The 12,246-nt window shown below is 34.0% G+C and overlaps 1 protein-coding gene across 2 annotated transcripts; it reads right to left on the bottom strand.

The window, feature by feature from the left end:
- Positions 1 to 343: 343 nt before the first annotated feature.
- On the bottom strand, positions 344 to 7,211 carry LOC114412312 (ATPase family AAA domain-containing protein FIGL1-like). 2 transcript variants are annotated; one of them, XM_028376140.1, is made up of 13 exons: positions 6,811 to 7,211; positions 5,297 to 5,435; positions 4,770 to 5,156; positions 4,122 to 4,360; positions 3,553 to 3,680; positions 3,338 to 3,456; positions 3,167 to 3,259; positions 2,844 to 2,945; positions 2,569 to 2,671; positions 1,672 to 1,755; positions 1,497 to 1,592; positions 981 to 1,108; positions 344 to 899 (listed from the first exon to the last, which is right to left on the bottom strand). In XM_028376140.1, exons 1-13 carry the CDS (start codon positions 7,068 to 7,070, stop codon positions 798 to 800), a joined length of 1,980 nt encoding a protein of 659 aa, XP_028231941.1. In that variant the 5' UTR covers positions 7,071 to 7,211; the 3' UTR covers positions 344 to 797. The 2 variants fall into 2 exon arrangements, with proteins under 2 accessions (XP_028231941.1, XP_028231942.1); XM_028376141.1 differs by having other exon boundaries at positions 4,770 to 5,135.
- Positions 7,212 to 12,246: the final 5,035 nt, after the last annotated feature.

Below are 12,246 nucleotides of genomic sequence, written 5' to 3'. Positions count from 1 at the left end.
CTTTTTCTTTTTGGTTTTTCTTTTTGGTTTAGACTATAGGTGTTTTCTTCTAGAGGTAATTTTATTTGAGTCAATTAGGATCATTATGAATAACAAAATTCTCACACAATTATGTATTCAAGACTCGAATCCAAGAATAGTAAAGGTGAAACAACACACATCATGCTTTGATTGGTGATCAAGGTTCTTATATGCTTATATTTTCATTTCATTTACGTAAAATATAGCTCATTTATCTCAATTCTTATAATTTTTTATTTTATTTTAAGAATGAAATAAATTCTTTATGCGCTTATTAAAATTTGTACTGGCCTGAAAAGGTGTATTGGCTTCATTCTTAGTATTGAGATGAATTTAGAGTTATATTTATTTAAATGAAATGGAAACCAAGCTACAAGAATTAGTATTTAGTACATTTCAGTGTCTTAATTAAGCAAAAGAAACAACAAATGCTCAGACAAACAATACAATGAAGTTCTGCAGATGTTTTAGCTATAGCTAATCCTGATAATTGAACATGTTCATAATCAACATCACAGAAAATGCTGCCTGTAAAACATGCTGTGTGCTTGAGACCTAAATTCTTAAAAACATCGTCATCATATTCAACTTGCACCAATTGAATTTTATATCTAATGGGTTATGCAAGGCGCGATGAGAGTTGATTTAAACATAAAGATTACCATACTGCAGGTATTAAGGTACAGCTCTATCTGACTGATGTAATTGCTAGTAGCTACCATCTCTGTGACTAGCTGTTGATATGCTTAGTCTCCATTCAGTTATAACACATGCCACTACAGTGATAGGCTTCCAAATTGCTTGTTCCATTGTTCATAAGTGCCAAGTTCATTTGTGGAAACAGAAGGCCTCACCTCTTGGAGGGAATTCTTGAAATCCTACACAAAGTGAGTAAACCATTTTATAATTAATCAAGCTGAGAAATTTTCAGGTTTAGGCACATGCTGCATTCTGCATACCTGAAGAGTTACAGGTCGCATATCCTCCTTTTTCAACTTTGTAATTTCTATACCTTGACTTAAAGCCTCTCTTAGGGGTCCCATAGAAGCATCCTTCACTAAGTTTTTCATGTCTGATCCTGAATAACCTAGAAAAGTTACCAAGTAAAAGCAAAGCAAATCAATCACCGGAAACCAACGAATTCTTTTTAAAACTTAGTGCTGTGTGAAAACAGTTTTTTCAAAAAAAAACTGAACCGAACCAAAGGACTATAAAAAATGATTCGTTTATTTATAGTGGTTCAGTTTGCTTTTTTCTCAAAATGATTTGTTTTTTTTTTTGTTAAGTTTGACTCAATTTAGCTCGGTTATCCATTTCACACTCATTTATAGTTTGGTTTGGATTTTTTTATATGTTCAGTTTGGTTTATGAACAGTTCAGTTTTTTTTTTTTTTTTCACACCCCTATTTAAACTAATAGTCAAACTGCTATGCAGAAGATACTGTAATGAACTTGAAAAAAGTATAAGTTCACACCTTCCGTAAATTTGCATATGATATCCATTTCGTCGCATGATAGCTTGAATAATCCATCTTTCTCTAGAAGGTTACGTATAATCCAAGCTCTTGCCTCTTTATGTCCAATACAAAAATGTCAATCACCTAGTGCTATAAGAGTTTGTTTAAAAAGATGTAGAATCGTGATTAGCACCTGAGCAAGGTAGGGGAATATAAAGTCGTTTAGTAAGTCTCCTTCGTGCTGCTTCATCAAGCTCTTGGGGACGATTTGTTGCCCCTGTAATGTATAATTTTTTTTACCCAAATTCTATAAGAAATAGTATGACAGCACTAGTTTATGTGAGAAAGCCTAGGTACCATCAAATTAAAACGCTAGGAAAGAAAATTTTGTTGGCCTAAGAAACCCAAGTTACTTGTATAACAAATACCACGGTATATGCTCTAACGCATGATACATAAACCAAATTTATAACAAGATCAAACTTGATTCCTGTTCATAAAATTGTACATCAGAGACCCAACAGGCAACACCCTTAATATATATTTCTAAAAACATGTAAATGGGTTAGATTATGTATAGGGATGCTGCCATTATTACCAGAAAAATCAATCATCTTGCATAATACAAAAGCAATTAAAAACACAGATAGGCTAGCTACGGGCTTTGAGAAAACATTTTCTATTTTCATTTTTTATTTTCAAAAATAATTACAAAAAAGCCACTTGAAAATTTTGAAAACAGAAACATTTTCTCAAACCACACAGGCCCTAAATTTTCCTTCCTTTTGAATAAATACAGACACTGGAAGGACTCGAGAAAGTATGACAATGATCACATTATAGACTTATGTTTTGTGATTCATTGTCCTGGATAGTGGATATAAACTGTCTTCATGCTCAAATGCAACATGTCTTAAGTTTACTAAAACACATTTCAACTGCCAAAGATGAAATTACAAATATTGATGAACTAAGGCCATGCCTTAGTTACCTGTTACTTATCACGAAAGAAACAGGCAGTGAGCTAAAATTTGAGTGTATTGCTGAGCCAAATAAAAAAGGAATTTGAAACCAGTGAGTCGGTAATAACCTATAAGCAAAATTTGCTCGCTACCACTGTCAAAGCCTTCCATTTCAATGAGAAACTGTGTCTTTAGCCGTCTACTTGATTCATGCTCACCGTCTGATTTACGCTGCAAAAAGTAATTTGCATTAGTAAGAAAAAATAAATGGCATAATTACAGTAAATTTTCACTTAGTAAAATTGCATGTTATGAAACTTCCTTGTAGATGATAATGTTATGGCTCAGAATATCAGAACCTACTATAGCAATAAACTTATTTATTGGCTATAAAATAGCATACCTGAGACAGGAGCGAATCTATTTCATCAACAAAAATTACTGCTGGCTGACGACAACTGGCAACTCCAAAAAGGGCTCTTACAAGCTTTTCACCTTCACCAATCTATAATTATCATAGCAGAGAGGGAAACCATTTGAGAGCAGTAAGAAACATTAGAATAGTTTTCCGGATTATGGTTACACGACCTAACTAAAACAGCAGAAAATCATCTAATCTATGTTTTGATAAACTTCACATTCACATCACAAGTTATTTAACTTTAACAGAAATATATCAGCAAACCTTCAAAATAGACAGCTAAATCATAAGCATATCAAACTTACCCACTTGCTAGTCAAAGAACTTGCGGATATGTAAAAGAAGGTTGCCTTCGCCTCCCCTGCTATGGCTTTACCTATCATTGTTTTACCAGTTCCCTAGCATTCAAAGGATAAGAGAGATTAAAGACCAGAGTCTTTGCAATTTATATCACCATAAGAGGAATTTGTACTTACTGGGGGACCAAACAGAAGCAGACCCCTCCCAGGGGAACGACAGCCCATGAATATGTCAGGACGTTGCAGAGGATATACGACCATCTCATTGACACATTTCTTGGCATGCTCCAATCCAGCTGCATTGTCATTAAACGACATATACTTAGTTTCATAAGTATGCAAACTTCCAATTTGATGAACTAAGCAGAAAGATGAACAGCTTTTTGTATTACCTATATCATCCCACCGGACATTGGGATCTCTGTCCATAATCTCGTTACTAACATGTTCAATGAGGCGAGGATCCAAATTCCTCAATTTCTCAGGAAGCTCACCATCAGGACCACATAGGATTTCCAGACTACAAGCATATGAAGCATATTAGGAAGTGAAAGCATATATCATCCAACCAATCATCAATCATGATTGAGATCAATGACTTATTGGGAAGAGAGGAAAGGATTTAAAGTGGGGCAAGTCCAAAAACACTAGTCTCATATTAAACATTCTCTTAATATTTGCATGAGGAATGAAGGAAAACATCACAAATTTAATATGTACATAAAATTAAAAGACCTAAAGACTAGAGTAGCAATTTAAGGTAAGGGTTGATCCCCCCCACCATTAGATGAGCAGATTGTAAGATCGAAAGACTTTTTGAGACAATGTCTACAAAAGAAAAAAATTGAAAGAATATTGTCATTTGGACTTTGGAATGTAGTACACAAATAGAATGAATTTGAGAGTTGATGCAGATGGAGAGCAAGAACTTGAAGAGTAATATGATGATTGTACTACTAACCATTTCTTTGTAGAGTCATCTAAAGAATCATCACATTTTCCAGCAATGCGTGTGCTTGTATTTCCAGCATTGTTCCCATTGGATTTAATCGGGGGAACAAAATTACCACGGACGCCACGTCGTGGAACACCGTATGATCTTCCACCATACAGCCTGTTGGCAGAATTGTTATCACATTGTGGTGAGACAGAGGCACTGGGTGAACCGCCTACTCCTCGCTTCTGCTTTGCTTCCATTTCCTGACCCAATAATTTGAGGGCATCAACATTGCTACATACAAAGAAATTACCACAAGAAAGGAATAGGAAAAGAAATATGGCATATTAACTCAGATAGAAGTTATCTGATTTATCTTGCTAGAAAGCTTGCTTGATAGCCACACAATAATAGAGGGTGTTTCCTTATAAAGCATGAATGTTTAAGTCTAGAAAGTACATCATTCTTAATAGGAGAATAACATGCACGTGAAAAAAATTCAGTGCACTAAAAAAGATAAATTAAAAGTACATGCAGCAAATTTGACAGAATAGGATTGAAATGCTTATAATTGTAATCTAAAAAACAGTCAACACATCATCCCATCCTAATTTGCCAAACTCATTGACAGAAAAAGGGAGAAAATGGACAAATAAGGTAAAATAATTATACCAGCTTTGCTCTAGCAGTAACAAACCCGTTACCACAAGCATCAGGGTTAACATCCTCCTTACTTGAAGGTGACTTCACAAATCCAACTCTGGGGCTATTGTTTTCCATGTGTACACGTTTTGTGGAGAATGTGTTTCCAAAAGCTCTTTCTTCTCCTTCAACTTGCAAGATAGAAGAGAAACCTGGACCCTTTGTATGGCTGGCATGAGATTGAGGCCTATCAAGACTCATGCAGTCCTCAGAGCTATTATTTTTCATGTTAAAAATACTCTTGGAACCATTGCTAGTCCTCAAGCTTCTTTTCCCATACATGGATGGTAACTTAGTTTGCACCATTTGCTTTGAGGCTTTGCTGCCCGCTTTGTCCTGTTTCCCCAGGTGATCAACCTGAATTAATAATTTTTTAAGAAATCTTATATTCACTAACCATAAACTCAAGAATCTGGAAGAACAGAAAACAATAAAAAGTTGAATTGTACAATAAATAAATTGATTTTAAATACAGTGTGATTGTCAGCATGTCTTACCAATTGATTCTCATCCTTTTCTTTAGATTGCTTGACAAGAGCTTGGAAGTACTTTGAATTCCGAATCTTCTCAATGTCAATATCTCCTGTTGTGCCAAAAATGCGTCCTGGAGATTTCTTTGCTTGTTCAAAAGCTTGGCTAAGAAAATAAAGAGGAACCAAAATGTTGAGAAGCATAAAGACAGCAACAGAAAAACAAGAGAGAACAGATGGGAGAGTAAACTAATATTCAAGGTTTTAAAAACTATCTGCAACCACAATTGCAGCTACAACATCAAGATTTTTGGAGTCTCCCCACCAGTATGGTGACCGCATCAACATATTTGTCTGCAATATAAAAATTGCAACAAAACTACAACTGCAACCTCGAGTGCAATTTAAAAACATTGCGAATATTGATTCAACATGTGAAATTTGAGTTTTCACACTGTGTCACAACTCTCAAAGTAACCAAGAATGGCTTTTCACCACTTATAGCATATTGGTTTTTAACTTCAAACACCAAAATCAAGGCTTGAGTAAAATATACCAGAGAAAATTCTTTTGCTCAGACCATCACTATGCAAACAGAAATCCAAACACGCTATTGAGTGTGTCTGCTTTTCCATTTGCACACAATGGAGAAGCATATCTCTTAGTGTTTCTGAGCAAACATTCCTTGGAGATTTTACCAACAGAAAAACAAACATACAGTAACTTATCCGACTAACCTCGAATCTTGATAAATTCTGATTGAATTCTCTCAAATTTTTTTGCCCAAACCATGGCTTGGGACTTTGCAAACAAAAATCTTAACTTAATAATTTCTAACCATGGCTTGACTCATCCAACAACTATCCTCAAATCTCAATAATTTTTAACCGCATTCTTTCAATTTTACACAACTTTATTTTAGACTTACGAAAGTCACTCTTAATCTTTCTCCAAACTCTTACCACCTTATTTCAATTGTGGCTGCAATTGCCAATTCTGTTGTAATTGCTGAATAACACGAACTGCAGCCAATGCAATGTGAAATAATTTTATCTTTGCACCACATATAAGTGTGCCTTTTAAGTTCAGAAGATTCTAAAACAAAGATATAGGCTCTATTTGGATAAACTTCTCCGTATCACACTTATAGGAGAAGAAAATAAGAAAGCAAAATGAAGTGAGATTCTCTCTAAACTAAAATCATCTTGTGCACTTAATTTTTACGGAAACTCTCTCCACTAACTTCTGCAAAAGCTGAAGCGCATAAGTTAACTTTAGCCTATGAAGAAACGCAATTCATCATACAGCTACATCCACAATTTAGAACCTTCTCATGTGACTGAAACTTATCAAAATAAGTCGTATGTTAAATTTATTAATTAAACCATTTAATTTCGACCTAATGCTTTCAAATTTTCAGCATTACTCTAAGCAACAACAAAAACCTTGAAATTCAAAACCAAATCATGCCAATGTTCAAGAGTATAATACATTGCCGAATTTTTGTAATTTTTTTTAAAAACAAAAAAAACCAAACTCACCGATCAGATTGAGGAGTGAGGGATTGGCGAGCGAAGTGGAGTTTGGCGAGAGCGTCGCGGCGAATCGGTTGGACGAAGGCTTCGTCGACGTTGGAGTGGGAATTCACGTCGAGGAATCCGAGGAGACGAAGCGCGAGGATGTAAGCCGAGGAGAAGTCGTTGTTCTCGAGAGCGCGCTCTGCGCCGAAGAGAAGAGATTGCAGCCTCTTCAGCTTCTCCTCCACTTCCATCCTCCAACACTTTTCCTTCGCTTCCTCCATTGTTCTTCCTTTTTTCACCTTCGCACAGCAATAACAAGTAACAACCACCGTGAAGAAAATGGAATATGGTGGCAGAAATATTTTTTATTTGGATGCGTTTTTTCTATTTGATTAAGGGTGTTCATCATCTCCCGCCATTTCCCCCTGGTTCTCCAGCGGGGAGAGTAGTAAATTACCAAGATTAATTTTAAGTATAAGAAAAAAAGGAAAATGCCATTTCATTTTTTATTAGTATTTAAGTAGGTCACTAAACCTAAAAAAAAGTAGGTCACTAATTAAAATAATTATATATATATATATATATATATATATATATATATATATTCGTATATTTATCAAATAATTACAATAACGTTTATTCTGATTCTTGTTAAGCAATTGTTGGCAAGGCAGGACTTTAACTTTGAAGCTTAACACCATATTCGGGAGTCTTCAAAAAATTAAAAGAATGGTCCACCCAGAGTGGTGTATACTGATTGATTCTGATTTTTTTTTTACTGCAATACCAGGTCAATAGCATCGATTCTAGGATTAGGCTACCGTAGAGAAGTTTACAAGTGGTGCACAGTAGTCTCTATACAGTCTTAAATATTTGTTTTATAATTTAAAATTTATAAAAATATGTTATTTATATTAATTTTATTTTTATAAAATAAATTATTTGTTTTAGAATTAATTATGTAAAATTAGATTTTTTATTTTTTTAAGATTTTGTTTTCAGTGGGTCAATGCAATTTATTTTGATATGTACATTGATTTTCAACGATTACGTAGTTTTATTTTGAGATTTTTGTTATTGTATTAGGTGGTCTATGCCTACATATATCTTGTTTCTAAATTTTCCTTCTTTCTAAAAAATACACAAACAAAATAAACAATTTGCTTTTTTTCTCTCTAAATTTTGTCTTTTCCTTTTTTATAAAAAAATTGTTTTTGAGAGCTAGAGTATTCATGTTCAGAAGGCTCACGATCCTTTTGTTGCACACAATTGAAATCAACGGGTTGTCATATCTTAAGAGATGAGTGCAATCAAATTTTCATGCCGGTGTAGTGAGATTGTTTTCTCTCTAAGGATAACATTTACGCGCTTCAATCCAGGCTAATTAAAAATTTCTCCCTTAACTTATTTTCCTTTGTGTTTATTGTATGATATATTGCATTGTTGATTCATGTTATGTCAACTGCAGTTATTTTCCTACTGTTGTTTTGTTATTTAGTTTAAAACTTTGCATTTTCTTCTCATTTATTTCTTTTATTTTATTTTTATTGTCTAATCGTCTTAGAGAGAAAATCTACTTTCTTCTTGTATAGTCTTTTATACATTAGGAGTTTTATCAAAAAATGTATGTCATGAATATGATTGAGTCCCTTTCTAGTAAGCTTGAAAAATTAATGGATGAAAACACAATATATTATGCTCCATTAAAAATATTTTTATTATATTATTTCATTTCTTTAAATTTTAAATTAGTGGGAGATTGTTGGAAAATATTTTCTTATGATTTGAAATTTAAAATAAAATATACTTTCTTTATCAATTATGTTTTTTAAAGATAAAATGCTTTTAGAATTAGTCTCCATGAAAAAATTAAAAGCATCCCACTACTTCCATTCCTATGTTAGGAAGATATCTTTACCTTGGTCAAATACTCCTCTGAACGTTACACGTCTTTAAAATTAGGAAGTTTTGTAACATCCCATTTTTCGTAAATAAATTAAAAATGCTTTAAAAAGAAAATAATAAAGTTTTAGAAAATGGTGAGGTTTTTATAATTAAATAAATAAAGAGAAATAGTTGTATTTAAAATAATAGTTTGAAGAAAAAAATATATTTGATTTATTCATTTGATAGGAAATAAAATAGAGTTCATTTTTATAAAATAATAAAAATAGATAAATAGAGTAAATAATATGCTATGAGTATCCTATCTATAAATAGAGACATATTAGGTCAGTTTTCACTACACTCTCTACGCCTCCTCTTCCTCTCAATTTCGTTTTCACTTCTTCTCCTCCTAAAACCCTCTCTTTTTCCCGCATATCACCAAACCTGTGTCAGAAACATGACGATCTCGAACTCATTCGCCGTTGGATTGTCGTGAAATTTGAGCACCAGAATAGGAATTCAATTATGAACATTCTTACCATTGGGAATTAAGAAAAAAAATGTTTGAGCGGAGAGAAATACCCTTTGTATCATAGATTTTTCTTTTCCCGCAGAAACCCAAAACTTTCTCAGTAAAACCATGATCCCAGACTCGTTAACCGTTGGATTGTCGTCATATTTTGATAGGTGGTTCGTGTTTCGTTTCCACACATCGTCACCATGGGGATTTTCAAAATAACATCTGTGGATGGAGAAGTACTGATCGCACGTAGACAGTGGAATGGAGGCTTCAATCTCTTCTTTTTCTCTCTAACGCTTGAGAACCCTATCAGAGCAGTCAGAGGAAAAGCTTGAGGAATCTCAAGAAACCACTAGAGATGTTGCTATTGCTGTCACAATACACATGTGAGCCCGATTAGAGGTAATGGATGCGTTTATCGCAATTGGGGTTATAATGAACATGTATAAGGATCCTTAGAGGATTAAATTGGAGTTTATCTTGGAATGTTTATTGAATTATAATTTTTCCTTTATGATTAGAAATACAATATTGTTGTGTTTTACGTACCAATTGATGTTTTGATGAGAATTGATTGATAAATTTGAGTGCTCTTGATGTTTTTGTTTTGATCCATGATTTTGAGTAATTGATTTTGATATAATTGTGTGAAATTATTTGAGGGGTTTTACTTCCCTTGTTGTGATAAACCTTTTGTATAAAATATTATGTTGAGATTATGAAATGGTGATTCAAATTGTGAGTATGTGATAAATTGAACTTGTGCTGAATGGCGAAATACATGTGTATTGGGATGAGATGTGTGTATCGAGTTGTGAGCTATGAATTGTGCAATCACACAATTGTAAGACCCTTTAAGGGTGATGAGTATTATGATGGGATCCACTGTGGGAACCAGACGAGTTTAATCACAAGCGCGACGAGTTAAAATGATTTTGAAAATAATTGAGTAGTTGTATGTATTGCCTAATTCATAGGTAAAGTGTGTATGATTCATGAGGTGTGATAAAATGCTATTTTGGGATTATACCATTGTGATTGAGACCGAATATATGTGATAAATTGAGTATGTATTGATCGTAATATATTAGTGCATTGAAATGTTGTGTGCATTGAGTTGTAAGCTATGAATTGTACAATCACACGACTATAAGACGCTTTAAGGGCAACGAGTTAATGTTAAGTCTCTTTAAGGGCGAAGAGTTAATGCGCGACGGGTATTGTGATGGGAACCACTGTGGGGACCCGACGAGTTTAATTACAAGCACGATGAGATAAAACTATTTTGAGAACAATTGAGGAGTCATGTGTTTCGTACAGTTCATAGATAGAGTCTGTGTGCTAAAATGTTTTATGGGTTGGACTTGAATCAGGAGGGAGAGGCCCTGACAAACTCTTCGGAGTGTAGGCCTTGGGGGTAAATACACCCGGTTTGAGTGCTCCTTTAAGCTTGTACCGATCCCACATGGTTGGAGCATTCTCACAAAACAGTGTGACGCTGGCTGGTCTCCCTATGATTTTACCAAGCGAGAGTGACTTGACTTATTAGTGTGTGGTTTGTCTTGTCATGTACTCCTAGGCGCCCGAAGAGATTTTTCACTGTCATGGTACCACATTGCATATAGGATTGAGTCTTAGTATATCTGTTTCATAACGCTTGTGTATCAATCGATATTGATTGATTTAGTGATATTGTGTTTTGATCATTGAGTACGTGAATGTTGTGAAAACGAATGAGACGTGTGGTGTTGTGATGTGATGTTGCGCGATAAAGTGGTGAAATAACGTGAGCTATGCTTAAGTAAGTTGTATTTTGTTTATATGATATTTATACCTATATGTTGTCTTGTTTCTCTCCAATAGTTAGGAATGTGTTAACTCACTCCCGGTGTGCTATTTGTGTTTGGATCCTGTGATGATCTCGAACTTTGTGTTCGTGGGAGCAGATGATTAGGTGGGTGACTATGAAGAACCTCATGCTAGAGGACACAAGAACACAATGCTCTGATAGGATGTGACATTGTGGTATAAGTTTCTATATTAATTGCATGAAGTCTTGGACGACCTTGTTTTGAGCCGAGATAATTTATTATTTATTTGGATAAATTTTATTATGATGTTAGAAAAGTGGATGTGAGCCTTTTACCCTTTTGAAAGACTTGTATTTAAATGTGTTTTAAAATTTTTTAATTAATTCTTATTTCTTATTCCTTTTATTATTAGTACATATATGTGAGGGGTATAAGGCATCACATTTAGTGGTATCAGAGTAGATCGAACCTTTCAGCCAGTGTGTTATGTGCTTACCATATTCTGGTGCGCACTTTGTGTGGTTACTTATGAGTACTTTTGTTGAGTATGCTTGAATTATTATTTGTATTTTCTTTTGCATGATCAAATGAGACTTACTAATAATGCTTGTATGTGCCTTGCATACTTAATGTCTGTTATACCATAAATCCATTGTTGAGTCATGAGTTATGAGACTGGCCATCTCTATAATTCGTGAAGTGCGGTAGGATGTCATGGCAAGCCGTTAAGTGATACAAGTGATCTTGAAAACTTGATGTGTGTATTAATGTTGTCAAAAACCTTGAACTTGCAGGTGTGTTGTGAATAAGTGTGTTTAATTAATGTGTTAACATGTGTTGACTTTTTTTTCTTTGTGTGTGACCATAAGCGTAATTGTTGAAACTTGCGATTCCTTAAATATACCCTTAGTGATTGTTCAATTCTTTATTCTTATATGTATACTATATACTTGTTATAGGAACCTTATAATTCTATGTATGCTTGTAGTATGGTGCTTTGCCTTAATTTCATAGATAGTATGGTTGTTTGTGATTTCTTGTTCTTAGCGATGCTAATACTCTATAGTTCGATGACTCATATTGAGATATATTTCATAAAGAATACTCTTTTGACCATACCTTCTAATTCTAGTGCAACATATTCTTTATGTTGCGTGCTTAAGTCAAGTAATTAGATTACACTTGCAACTTGAGTATAATTCATTCTTTGTGTTATGAGCCTACATCAAATAGTTGGAC

Source organism: Glycine soja, chromosome 5, assembly GCF_004193775.1.
Source record: "Glycine soja cultivar W05 chromosome 5, ASM419377v2, whole genome shotgun sequence".
NCBI lineage: Eukaryota > Viridiplantae > Streptophyta > Magnoliopsida > Fabales > Fabaceae > Glycine > Glycine soja.
Note: the sequence above shows the minus strand (reverse complement) of the source record. Positions and strands in the feature narration are given on the sequence as shown.